Genomic DNA, 14,620 nt, shown 5'->3' with positions numbered 1-14,620 from the left:
AGGATTTATGTCAGCAGCTGGATACTGGATTATATTCTATCCAGTATACAGTACGTAACAATGTTTTGTATCTAAAGGTAAGGTTCTGGCAATATTTCTAAAGTCAATGATAAACAAATGAGGATGATTGGATTCTTTGTGCTAAAATAGGAAAACAGTTGACTCTATGTTCTGCCTCATTTTACCTGACATTCCTATTTCTCTTTTCCTGTCACCTCGTGTCTTGCTCTGCCTCCTCTTCTGCCCTTCCTTTCTCTGGGTCACAGCTGTTGCATTTATGAAAACAACCCACTCGATTATAGTTGTCTGAACCATCGGTTGGAAAAAAAACAAAGACACCCACCACGCTTTTGACCCAATGATTTCTGATATGAGGCCTGAGGATTGATGGATGATTGTCCTTTGAGGATGTGTGGGTGCTTTTGTTGCTCTTTAGTGGCTGATTAATCATTTTGATTGGCTTGCAAGCAACAGGCTGTCATTCCAAACGTAAAGATCATAAATCTGTCCGTGGATAGCCGGCTGATTGTGTTATTTGGTGCTTCTGTTTTATGGATTAACCAGAAATGGGCGAGGTCGACGGTGGGACACTGGTTAGCACGTCCGCCTCACAGCTAGGTGGGTGTGAGTTCGATTCCACCTTCCCTGTGTATAGTTTGCATCTTCTCCCTCTGCCCACATGGGTTCTCCGGGCACTCCAGTTTTCTCATCCCAAAAACATGCTTGGTAGGCCGATTGAACACGAGTGTGAGTGAGTGAGTGCGCGTGCGGATGGTTGTTCGTTTCTGTGTGCCCTGTGATTGGCTGGCAATCTGTTCAGGGTGTTCCCCGCCTACTTCCTGATGACGGCTGGGATAGGCTCCAGCACGCCCGGGACCCCGTGGGGACAAAGAGGTGCAGAAAATGGATGGATGGATTGATGGATGGGTGAGGTCGAGGTGTCACAACTTATTGTAGGACAAATGGACATTGCAAGTATAGATATTTGTAGACAGCAACATACATAGCTTTGTCATAGTTACTGATCTGCTACGGTATATTAAATTATTTAAATTCACTGTTTTCCCTCTATGTGGTCATTCCATTGCTACATGCGCTTTGGTACAGCTGCAGTGTAAAATACACTGTACAATTCAAGTTGTATGTATAATGTATTCTATATATTTTGGTTTCATCCTCAAATTTCATCTCAATTTTTGACCATTGTTCTCTTCCCGTACACTCCCTCTAGGCCTTTTATGACTGTGATGCTGTTGAAGATGGTAATGTGATTGAAATACTTTTATTAAATGACAATTTACTTGGTCCAATAAGCATAATGTCAGAAAATGCCACAACACATTTAGGTGGACTGACACCTTGATTAGATACTCCGATCTATGAAGGGGTTAATTGTGCTACATCTACTTTCACAATATTTTAGCAACTATAGTTTTGTTAGTATCAACATAAGCATATTCAATTTGATGTTGGCAAATTGATTCGAATGATGTATATGTAACTTGTGGGGCTGGAATCTGACTAACAGTTCTAGAATTGTTAATTCAACAGAAAGTACTTTTGAATATTTTCTCTTTTTACATCCTCCATTTCCAGAGAGACTGGATAATACTTATCAGAGGAAATTTACAGTGACTTAGATCGTGAAGAGGACGGATAGACAAAGGCATGGTGAGGATGGGAGGAGGGAGGGGTCAGAGGAACTGGAGGGGGGTGGGGGGTGTTGTTGATTGTTCCTCATATTTCAAGAGTGGTCCTGCAGACAGATCCTCACAGCAGACCACACGGTCTTCTGGTAGCCAAAGAGGATTCCACTTTATCATTGACAAGCAGTTCTTTTGATCTTTTTGTGTCTTATCCTTATCTGACACTGTGTTTTTTGCACTATTTTTGTTCATCTCATTTAGAATAGTTTTATATGATTTTTGTTATATAAAGTTAAAATGTTATTTATTATTTTGTAGCAAAGTGAGGAACCTCAACACAACTGGAAGGTGACAAACAAAATTTTCAACAGAGGGAGCTTTTCACTTGATACTGGTGAACCGTGAGTTTTATATCAGATGATAATTGTTTGCATATATATGTATACTAGTATATATTATAGTAACATTTTATGTCAATTTAGTCTTACAGTAATGTTTGCAGAGTATATTATAAATAGTTTTTATAATGAATTCTTTTGAAATTTAAAGGATGTTAAATTGATTAAATCTCAATGTTATACTATAAACATGGTAACAACCTTTTTTTTCAAGTGAACTTCTTACATGAAATATAACACTGCCATATGTATTTCATGTTTGTTTATTTTATAATTTATTGACTGTATATTTCTGAATTTGTAGACTTGGGGATGTATTCAGGTGACTGTAACAGTTTATTTTACAGCGTATTCTACTCATAGCTAATTCTAGTGAAGCAAAGCTGAACTCGATCTAAAAAGTGAATGTTGTGCCGATTTTATTGGGTGTTTGCGAAATGGCGATCAACAAGTGTGAACTGTAATGAGCGTGCAGCCATGGCATTGTAGAGACATACACCCACTCCTATCCATCTCTTTTCTGCATCACTCCCTGTTGAGTTTTGACAATAATAATTTCTTTGTATGCAAATCCAGAAAGAAAGTAATTACAACACACTTAGAATTAACAGCAGTAAGCAGTTTCAAATAAATGTATTTTGGCTGATTGAATAACATTTGGACTGCATTAGTGGGGTACTAGTTAGCATGACAGGCTTACAGTTCTAATCTTACGTGTTCAAACCTTGACTCCGGCCTTCCTGTGCGGAGTTTTCATGTTCTCCTGCGTGCCTGGGTTTTCTCTGGTACTCCGGCGTCTTGCCGTATTCCTGGATCTTCATTATTAATCCAGGGTAATAGGTACATTTTATTATGTTTCTTCTACATTCATCTGCCTCTGTTTTCTATAATCAGGGTCATTTGCCTTTACCAAAAGCTGAGTAACCCTCCATGCTGAAGGATAGAGTCCCGATTAACCTGATGTCATCAGTCGTAGCCCCAGAAAAAAGCCCTTCCAATGCTATGGGTGCAAAAGAGGTCAGTGAAGATGTTCAGCATGTCGTATTACGTGTGGTGTGCTCTACTGTAACACTGTCATTGTCGTTCATGAAGTGCTAAATATGATTATAGTGTGGAAAGTGAGAGAACATTAACATTTGTAAAAGTAACATTTGCCTAACTTCATTACATATTACCATCTAATTATGTTTTTTTATTGATCTGTTGTTTTATTGTGGTACCGAACTGCACCGAATTACATTGAGAGGTAGTTTTGATATTTTGGTTCCTTTACATGAGAGAACAAGTTGAACAGTGTGAACTGTATGCAATGGCATTCTACACCAGTACGCATCTATCAGACTGTAGCAGCAATATTAAAGTCAGTCAAAAATAAGCTTTACCATCTTTGTCAATAATTTTTTTATAAAGCTTCAGATGCCGTATCATTATTCAAATTCCTTCTGATACATTATGCTAGAAGTCAAGGAAGAAATAGAAAACTATGCTGATATGTCCAAACCACAATGGTAACTCATGAATATAACCTTCCAGGTGGAGCTGATCCTTGTGAAGGAGCAGAATGGAGTGCAGTTCACCTCCACCACTCTTGTAGCACCGACCACGACTCAGACCAGCCCCAGTGGTGAGGAGGAAAGGGAAACTTGGGGAAAGAAAATTGACTTCCTGCTTTCAGTGATTGGATTTGCGGTGGATCTCGCCAACGTCTGGAGGTTTCCTTACCTCTGCTACAAAAATGGGGGAGGTGAGTTTAAAGCTGATGAATGAGTTTGGGAAGTTGGATGTAATGGGGGGAAAAAAGAGAGGAATGGGTAGTATGACAGAAAGTCAGCCGCCTCTATTAAAATAGTTGAGGTGGAAATGAAGGGTGACACTGTTTACATTTGTGCTTTTATTGAGAGAGATTTGACAAAGGTGAAATGAAGGTGGAAGTTTTACATGCTTGAATTAAGAATGTTTCCCGTTTTGTAAGGCTGTAAGTGTGTATCATCTCCTGTTTCTTTTCTCCAATTCTTTCAACCCTTTCAAGAGATCAAAATAAGGATAAAAAAGCAACCACAGCTGCTCTGAATAGATTAGCTCCAACAATTATGGTCACTAATTATGGCTGTTTAACATAGAGCTCTCATTAGGTTTAGAAGCTGTAGCCATCGTCAAGCTCACACCCCGTTCTGAAGGATGCTCAGCGCTACTAACATGCATTATTGACATGTCTGTTCAGGAAATAGAAATAAAACGTGTCTGTGTGTGTACAGGTGCTTTCTTGGTTCCATACCTGTTCTTTATGGTGATAGCGGGCATGCCTCTATTTTACATGGAGCTGGCTCTGGGACAGTACAACAGAGAGGGAGCCGCAGGGGTCTGGAAAATATGTCCCATATTTAAAGGTAAACACACATTAGCTGCACCAGAACCCATTACGCAAGTATCTAAAGCTACTAATATTGAGTCTAATTTCTAAGGATAATGCTCAATTTTAACAGTCAAAATTATGAATTTAACAATATGAATCATACTGTGAGCCATTATACTATGCGACAATATTGCACTTTGCTCTTGTGATGATGCAAAACTTCTGTCTACAACAATCTTGCAGCCTATTCTATAGTTGTTTAGCTTTTTAGCGAGCAATTTATTCTGCTGTTACAATCTATAGTTAGCGTTAACGTTAACGTTAATGTTCGCATTTTATAGGAGCATATGGTTGACCTCCCCTAAGCAACATGAGTCAATTAGCCAGCGAAATTATCAATATTAAAAACTACTCTTGTATCGGCGCTCAATTGTGTGGGTGTTACCCTAATGTCAGCATATATACTGTACATGTTTTGCCTGCGTGATCCACTTAATCCATCAAAGTCTGTCCATGTGTCCATGTACCTTCCCACTACACTGTCAACTTGTTGACTTCCCTTCAATACCTACATGTCCATGTGTGTCTGCTTGTCTACCCACTTGCCTGCCAGTTCTCCTTTTGTTCACTTGTCTTTGTCAAGCACGGACAGGCATTGTTTATCCTCTCAGAACATCAGGTTCGGATTGCAGTCAGATGGAAAACAAATGAAAATTAGGCTTTTAGACTGTTGTCTCGATCGTCTGGATGCTTTTGTCAAACAGTTGCTGACAATCTCTGCAGGTTTCTCTTCAAAACAATATTGATGAGCTAGGATGCAATTTGCTGGGATTATATATTTTTTGTATAGAGGTACTTCTTTTTTTTTTTTTAAATCTTTTTTCTACTTCATCTTTGTTTTTTCTCCTCATTTTGTTGTATTTATTGATCTATTTTTGTATTTCCATCCATCAATTTTATGTATACATAAGTGCACATACATATATATGATGATGGTCTGTCTCCATGCAAATATATTGACAGACCATCACCAAGACCATATGTTGATTCTCAGCATGCCACCAGACACCCATCCTGTATCCAATAATGTCCTTGTCAACCTGAAGGTGGCTCGTGGTTGTGTTTAAGCCCCTTATGGGTGACAGGAGGGAGAGAGCGTGTGGATGTGTGTTTGTGGATGCGTGTTTGTGTGTGTCTGTTTGTGTGTGTGTGTGTGTGTGTGCGTGTGCGTGTGCGTGTGTATGCAAGCGTGGGCCTCCTGTCTGTGAACATGTGCTGTCCGTCTGGGTTCCACAGAAGACATTGATGTTCTAATCACACACTTCACACACTGTCATTCTCTGCCTCTCAGTGGGGGGATAACAGTAATTATTCAAATGCATACATACACATGCCCATATTGGCAGTAATTATTCTGATCATCAAGATGCCCCCCCCCCAAAAGATCAATTTATCTGAAGAAAAGGGAGGTTGAGTCAGTGTAGATTGACGCACTGTGAGGCTGCATGCTGTTGGACAACTATTGCTTCCACAATTCTTTTGAATTCTAATTTCGCTTTGGTAATTTTTCACTTTTGCAACATCACTGAAAATGAAAGCCAATAAATAACTTAAATATACAGTATTGTTGATTCTTGCCCTACCTTATATCAGGCAGTTGTTACATTCACAATTAATGAATGCACATACATATTTATGTTACTTTCAAATGTCATATTGTTTACTTTAAATGATGAATGACCGTTCTTGTGTCACAGGTGTTGGATTTACAGTGATCCTCATTTCCCTTTATGTTGGCTTCTACTATAATGTCATCATCTCTTGGGCTCTCTACTACCTCTTCTCCTCATTCACCAGCGAGCTCCCCTGGGTGCATTGCAACAACTCTTGGAATAGTCCAAACTGCTCTGACTGGGCTGACAACAGCACAATCAGTGACATTTATAAGGCCACACCAGCTCAAGAGTACTTTGAGTAAGTTGGCTATATTAAAATGCAATTAACCCCTATTTCAAAGAGATTTGTTTAAAAGTGTGTTGAAAGAAGGAGTCTGGTCATAACTACTACTTAGGGGTCACTATAATCAGATGGCAATGCACTAGTTCCAGTGAGCCACCAGCAGACATGACTGCATTTATTGTCAGAACCTCTCTGGAATAATCTAAATGATCTGCATTAAGGTTCATTTTTATACCTTGATAAAGGTCTTATTATATCTCATAGAATTGATTGTTTATTATAGACACCCACCCAAAGGGTATACGCACGTTAAAATATCTCATATTGGTTTCACAGTTAGTCTTCAGGAATCGTTCACTTCCTAGATTTGTTTTAATTCGGATAATTTGGGATATTTCAACCGAAGCAGTGTACTCTTGATTTTCACCAGAGTATTCTTTCCCATAGGCGAGGGGTGCTCCACATTCAGGACAGCAGCGGTATTGATGACCTGGGTCGCCCACGATGGCAGTTGACTTCCTGTCTTGGTGTGGTCATTATTTTGCTTTACTTCAGTCTGTGGAAAGGTGTCAAGACGTCCGGCAAGGTATGGAATTGAAACAGAATTTTGTGTTTGTGTGTGTGTACAGAAGGTTTAAAGATGTAACTGGTTATTTTAAATTGAAATCGCTCCGATACAGGAGTTGAATTATTGTGTGGCCATCTTGGTGTCTATAAAATGCATATTCTAACTACTTTTCTGAGTGTGCATGTGTGTTTTTGTCTTCTGTACCCTCTCAGGTTGTGTGGATCACAGCCACCATGCCCTATGTCGTCTTGACTGTGCTGCTCATCCGCGGAGTCACCCTGCCCGGAGCCACGGATGGCATTAAGGCTTACCTTTCTGTCGACTTCCTAAAACTCTGTGATGCCAAGGTGAGAGCCAAGTGGAAAACAGGAATCAGTAAGGATATTTGGGTGCAGAAAAAAAAAAGGGATAAAAAAATATGACTGCAAAATAAAATGCATACATCTATTCTTATATATTTAAGTTTTTTAAACTTTATTGGTAAATTTTCCTATAATAGTTCCTTATTGTGTTTCTATAAAAGTTGAAAAATTGTAATATAAGTTGTAGCATTTGTCCCTTCTCAAATAATCAATTTCATAAATATCTTCCGAAAAAAATGTCAATGGTCCCATTCTCGGGGTCAGAAACTTCATGTGGCCATGACGGAGGGAAGGAGGGCATGAAACAGTTATTGTAGTGGCGCTAATCATAACTTTGAAATTATTTCTTCGATTCAGAAAACCGGTTAATTAAATGAGGGTTTTATACAAACAACCATTTCAAAACAGCCGTTGTATTTACCTTACTCGAGATCATCAAGTATCTGAAACTAAATACTCAGATATGGGGGAAAAAAAGGGTGTGAAAAAGAGAGAGACATTGCAGGGAATTGGAGAATTAGATTAGATAGATGCATGGCTCTGTAATTTGCAAAATTACCCCTGTATTCACCAGCGTCTTTCATCTATTGCCGTTGAATGAGTTTCCTGCAATTATCCCTAATAATGGCCTTTTTTCCTCTCCTGTGTCTTTTGTTTGCCGCTTCACACAAGTGCGCACCTTTTCTGTCGCCCTCCCCCCCCAGGTTTGGATCGATGCCGCCACGCAAATCTGTTTCTCACTGGGAGTTGGGTTTGGTGTGCTAATCGCCTTTTCCAGCTATAACAAATTTAGCAACAACTGCTACAGGTAAAGAGACTCACACGTGGGAAGTTGCCTCGCACGCACGCACACACAGGCGCAAACACATAGACAAGGCAGCAGGTGAGTTACAATACCCTTTGAAGCTCCTTGAAACCTGCCATATATATTATTTCTAAACAAATTGATATGTTAGTTAGTATTAACTAATTCTGCATTCTTTCTTTCCATATTTAATCTTCATCTGATTTGGTTTTAATGATGCAGGGACGCCATCATCACGAGCTCCATTAACTCTTTGACCAGCTTCTTCTCTGGCTTTGTTGTCTTCTCCTTCCTTGGCTACATGTCATACAAGCACAATGTGGCACTGGAAAAGGTTGCAAGAGACGGTATGCTGTTATTTTTATGACACACAAAAATAACAGTTTGGGTTGAGTGAGTTACAATTTGTTTTAAAGCATTTGTTTTTCATGCATTTTCGTCATTTATAAAGTTTTCAATGTAATGCTTATTGCTAACAGATGATTCAGAACCACTACATATTGTGCATCTACGTACGTAGGTAGAAGAAACACACTGGGGTTCAGAAATGTAAATAAACAAACTAAAAAAAAAAAAAACTTCAGTTCCTGATCTGTAGAAATTGATTAGATTACTCGTAGATGAGCCATTGAACGTCAATCAAATATTAGCTGTTTTTTTGCAACAATCAAAATGTCAGTGAAACACCAAACAGACAGGTCTCTGCAATTAGCATATAAAAAAATCACTGTGAAGTTATGATGTTTTACAACACTATCATAGGTAAAAGGTCGGTACAGTATTGGACCGAGACAGCAGCTTTTAAAAGCACCAGTGTTGAAAACAACTGCATGATTATGTTAATTCTAAATTGTCTGTCCACTTCCTGTCAAAACATCATAAATCCTCCCGTTGATAGTTTTACTGAGGTAAAGGCCATTTGGTTATCCATCTGAATTTAATTCAAGTTACAGAATTGGCTGCCACTATGTCAACATCATATTGGAGCTGTCTGTGGTGCTGAACCCGCAGAGCACGATTTGTACTGTATGTGTGTAATACGTACCAGCATGGTTCCGTGATAAACTTTGATATCATTTAATCTCTTGAAAGAGTATCAAGGTTCAGAGTTACCAAACAATTCTACACAAAAAATGAACGCTGGCTGCAATATATACTAAACAGTGAGCATAAATCATGCACAATGTAATGGAATCAAATACATTGTTTTATAAATTCTGCCTTTACAAACACAATTATGGCCTGTGTTGATAGACATTATCAAGAGGTATTGATTTAAAAAAAAATCTTGTTTAGCAGGGTTTGCTTCCAATTCTTTGTTTTTTTTTGTTACGAGAAAAGCAAGATATTGTGCTGGTAGAGCACAAAATAAGATGTAGTGATTTTTTACTCCACATCATATTTTTGAAACAGCTCTTGTACTGGACTTGATGATTTATTCAATTTTTGGTGTTTAGGGGCTGGATTGGTGTTTGTTATTTACCCAGAAGCCATTGCTACTTTACCTGGGTCATCGGTGTGGGCAGTCATTTTCTTCATCATGCTCTTGACACTAGGCATCGACAGTGCCGTGAGTATGCAGTCACCTTCCTTTACAACTACACTGGACACGTGGGTCAGGGATGGAGGACGATGCCCACCTCTGCAAATATCTAATGTTAAAATAATTATATATTGTGTTATTCTGCTATTGTCCTGTTTTTCTCTATTCTTTCTGCCTGTGCCCTCTTAAACCTTGCTCTGTTCAACCGCATAGACTCCCCTGTTGAACATAAAAATTGATCCATCAGAAAAAGGCATTTGCCAATCTGTATAACCAAGGACAAGTTAACATCATTATAGAATGTCTTTTAATGTGCGGTGTTTTGGATGTGCATTTGAGCAGCTGTGTAAAAGACAGTTTTAGTGTTTATTCTCTTCTTTCGTTGTACTTTTTAGATGGGTGGAATGGAGTCTGTCATTACTGGTCTGATTGATGAATTCAAATGCCTCCATAAGCACAGAGAACTGTTCACCCTCTTCATTGTGTCCGCCACTTTCCTCATCTCTCTTTTCTGCGTTACAAATGCAAGTATCATGCAGAGACTGCTACTCAGGGGGTGTGGTACTACTACAACTAATATTTTCTGGAATTGTTATAATCTAATGAAATGTGAAGTTTGGTTATGTAATCGAGATCTTCAATCTGCATGCTATATCACTCATTTCAGTATGACTACTTTATCTCTGTTTCTCTCTGTCAATCTAGGGTGGGATGTATGTGTTTACTCTATTGGACCACTTTGCCGCAGGGACATCCATTCTGTTTGGAGTGCTTATTGAAGCTATCGGTATTGCATGGTTTTACGGTAAGAGAAAGTGAGAAACTGAGAAATAGAATGATAGGAGAAGAAAACATCATTCATGTTGTCGTGGTGGGCAATGCCAGTGTTTTATTAGGGCTCTGATGAAAAATCTGTCTGTATAGACGTGCTGTGACTCAATGTAACCCAGTTCTATTAGACCTAAGTGTAAAGAAACAAAAATGTCAACACACACTAATGGTTTTCACCACTTTAGCCACCTCATTGTGCCTCCTGCTTGAGGCATAATCTGTCTATTAAATGATCATTATCATGTCATCATGTTGTGACTGCCATTGTAAGGCTCCAGGAAATGGCAATCAATAGTGGCTCTCTCAATTTTGAATATGCCACTCCAAACAAGTAGAAAAGATAAAGAAGAAAGTTGTTGCAAACAACTACTGTGGCCATTTACTGGAACATAAAAGCAGAAAATCTTAAATGCTTTCATGATGAAAAGAAATTCTGAAATTTTAAACAACAAATGACAAAATACAGTAACAATAATCTCACTAGAAGTATTTTTTTTTAATGTCGATTAAATGAAAAAAGATATGAAGAAAAATTTGTCCTGGTTATTCAGTTATTATTTGGTAATTTATTTGCTGTTATGCAAGTATTAAATTAGAGTTCTGTACATAAATATCCTTGTTTTGGTTCTCCATGACACTTGACTTCTGCCTGTGTTCATTTGTGTTACTCAGCACTGCTGGTACAGATTAGGTAACTGCATGTGGGATGCAGGAAATTCCCATTTGTCACAATCTACTCAGATGGCTGATAAGTGAAATGACCTCAATCCAACTTTAGTACTCAATTTTACCAGGTCATCCACATTCTTACATGTAGTTTAGTTTCAGTTGTATACTACACATCTACAATATGTTGTCGTTCTTGTGACTACGTGAAATAGCGTGCAGGGTTTTCTTACGTAAGTGAGAAATACATTCTCAACTTTATTTTAATTGAATTTGCATTCTCTCATCCATTATTAATTAATACATGCCACAGTGAACAGTGTTTGTGTCTGATTGATTGAAATTTTTAAACAGCAGCATGGAAAAATTATTGTAAACAAAATCTGAATGTCAGAAAAAAAAGACAGACTTGAACTTCTATCTTGGGTTTGGTGGGGTTCGACCTTGGCAGGCCTGATAAATCAAGCCCGAGGCTTCGGTGAGCCTCTTTTTTCCTCCCCCCTTTCCTCATAGCTTTGACAAGAACCTTTCAACCCTGGCTACTGTGGTCTTTCGTTCTTGTGTCCATCTCAATAAAAACCTCAGCAGTAAGAGATGCCTTCTGGGAAAGAAAGCTCTGGAAAGTGAACTGTTGTTGTATCATTTATAACTTGCGATTGTATTTTTTAAACAATTCAGAAATTTACACCAAAAGATACACTTTGAGACACTATTAAAATTTGAATTTAGGAGGATTTCTTACAAAGTAAAGCACTGCATTTAGTGGACAACTGAAGATATTGTAAGTCATACTGTGTACGTATTAAGGATGAAGTGAAGAGGGGTAGTGAAGTTGTACATGTACACGGTGCTGGCAAAGTCCAAGTACACTGCTTATACTTTTTCCTACCAAATTGTTATGAGGACATGTTGAATCCACACTCACACATATAAGGTAACGGAATTGTTCATGTTAGTCAGTGCTAGACTAATGTGTTTTTTAATTTTATTATTATTAGTATTATTAATTATTGTTATTGGATAAATTCTGAGTGTCTGCTTGTGTTCCAGGTGTGGACCGATTCAGTGATGACATTGAGGAAATGATTGGTCACAGGCCAGGCAGATACTGGAGGCTGTGCTGGAAATTTGTCAGCCCTTGCTTTCTCCTGGTGAGTAACTCTCGGACCAGTGTTATAGGCCACTGTTAGATTTATTGTTTTTTATTGATTTATTGACCTTTTTTGCAAGAGTTTTTTTATTTTACCATAAAATAACAAAAAATATGTCATACAAATTGGAGCATTCACAGTCAAATTCACATTTACGGCCGGTTTAGCACAGGGGTCAATGCAAAACTGAGAACTACCTTCTTTGGTATTGATTAATAATGCAAAAGTGATCGTCAACTGGTGGTTTGTGGCTCTCTAGTGGTCCGTGGCAGTATTGCAGGCGGTCCGCAAAATTGGAAATGGAAAATTAATGTAAAATTTCTAGAAAATAAAACTGAATCATTATTTTGACTTGATATATTTTATAGCTAATTTTGTGAATCATTTGCCCATCCAAATGATGTCAAATGTAGCAGAGATTCCAAAAACAGACATGCAGATGCAAATGAATGGCCTGTATAGGTCTATCCTCCTTCGGTGCAAAATAAAATAATATTTCGCCAAAGCAGTGGTGCTTGAGTTGCTTCTTGGCTTCTTGGTCAAAATGATGGTCCCTTGGACAATATCAATTGAAAACCCCTGGTTTAGCATATTCGATTAACATAGCTTGTATATCTTTGGGAATGTGATTGGATCTGATGAAGTGATAATTTCTTCCACCCAATTCCTCTTAGTTTATGGTGGTGGTGAGCTTTGCAACATTCAACGCCCCCAACTATGGCACGTACACGTTTCCTCCCTGGGCTAATGTGCTTGGATGGTGCCTGGCCATCTCATCGATGTCCATGGTGCCCCTTTACGCCATCTACAAACTTTGTAGCCTACCTGGAAAGTTTTGTGATGTAAGGCTGAGCCACTATGTCACTCTCATGTTTCAGTAGTGTTGGCAGAATATAATTACACTTGGCTTTATTTTTTTACTTAACGTCATCCACCTTTCTACTGCTGCAGAGACTGGCTTATGCCATCACCCCAGAGACAGAACACCATTTGGTAGACAATGGCGAAGTTCGTCAGTTCACAGTACGTATGGATTTGTTCACGTTACAATACATTTTCATCAACAAAAGTATTACAATTAACTAATTGATCTTTTGACTATTGTTGGTTTGTGTAATTTATTGCCTTATTTTGTTCTCCCATAGCTTCATCACTGGCTGGTTGTCTGAATGCTGAAGTGAAAATGTATATGAAGGAAGGGTGGATGAATGCATGCACAGCAAAGGTCTGAAATAAGACAAAGAGGTGAGAGGAGGACTCAAAAGCAAGAGAAATTTAAAAGTGCCAGAAAAAAAACTTGTAAGAAATTATAGTGTGATTTTAATTTCAACTGTGCATGTGTAAAGCTGTGCGTAAACCCATTTTGGTTTGACATCAGTGAACTGGAAACTGGTACTGTGGTGTTCAACTTGCATCTTCTCTGAATACAGTAGTCTTCAAAAAGATGCTGTCCAACTTTGGCATGTTGGTCATCTTCATTTTGCATGTAATAAATTAACTTTGTAGATCTAGAGGAGCAGACAAATTATCATAACAGGACAGAGAAGACTACTAATATTGCTGTTATAGATATTTTCAGTAGCATGCATAATAAAATCAACATGGATGGGATACAGTGTACTATAATTTGATTTCTTGAGGAGTCTAATTAGATTTTATGTTAAATGATCTCAGTAATGATGATGGACTTGCAAATATTTATTTACTATTTAGGGTTGTAACATACCAAATGTTGATTACAACTCTGAAATGTTTACAAGCCTATTTATTCGAATGACGTACTGTCTTATTTTAATGACTGTTAAAACTGTTCATTTCAAATATTTCACAAAATGTATACATTAAATGGTCTTATAGAAAATAAATATTAGAAATTATTCAGATGAAACAATCCCAACAAGACTTTCTAAAACTCAATGCTCAGATAAAATTAACATGCCTTTGATAGCAGTTTGAAAATATTAAAACTACAGAATAAAATATCATCAATATAAAAAGGAGATAACATAATAATGAGAATAAAATGAAAATATATACATGAAATATTATCAGAATAAAATTGCAATATTGTGAAGAAAAAAAAGCAGTTTTACAATTATTAAGTTGTAATATAATTCCAATTTAGTATGTTTGGCACATCAACACTATCATAAGTAGGGTGTTTGATAGTATTTTGTCCTTAGAGAGAATGAACTGAAAATGGTTCACTTATGGGTTAGCCACAATAGAAGTCATAACTTGACTGTAATGTCATTATAATAAAAATATAAATAATGTGGCATGAAATGTTATGTGCATTAGCACTCAAAATAACACATGTAGTATCCAGACTGTTAAT

The 14,620-nt window shown here is 37.8% G+C and overlaps 1 protein-coding gene across 1 annotated transcript; it reads left to right on the top strand.

Annotated features, from left to right (window-relative positions):
- The first annotated feature begins 2,974 nt into the window (after positions 1 to 2,974).
- On the top strand, positions 2,975 to 13,761 carry slc6a3 (solute carrier family 6 member 3). The gene is made up of 15 exons (XM_061289220.1): positions 2,975 to 3,061; positions 3,578 to 3,788; positions 4,300 to 4,431; positions 6,155 to 6,371; positions 6,804 to 6,942; positions 7,137 to 7,271; positions 7,991 to 8,094; positions 8,314 to 8,438; positions 9,549 to 9,661; positions 10,030 to 10,158; positions 10,340 to 10,439; positions 12,182 to 12,282; positions 12,957 to 13,124; positions 13,234 to 13,305; positions 13,428 to 13,761. Exons 1-15 carry the CDS (start codon positions 2,975 to 2,977, stop codon positions 13,449 to 13,451), a joined length of 1,857 nt encoding a protein of 618 aa, XP_061145204.1. The 3' UTR covers positions 13,452 to 13,761.
- Positions 13,762 to 14,620: the final 859 nt, after the last annotated feature.

Source organism: Syngnathus typhle, linkage group LG10, assembly GCF_033458585.1.
Source record: "Syngnathus typhle isolate RoL2023-S1 ecotype Sweden linkage group LG10, RoL_Styp_1.0, whole genome shotgun sequence".
Classification (NCBI taxonomy): domain Eukaryota; kingdom Metazoa; phylum Chordata; class Actinopteri; order Syngnathiformes; family Syngnathidae; genus Syngnathus; species Syngnathus typhle.
Note: the sequence above shows the minus strand (reverse complement) of the source record. Positions and strands in the feature narration are given on the sequence as shown.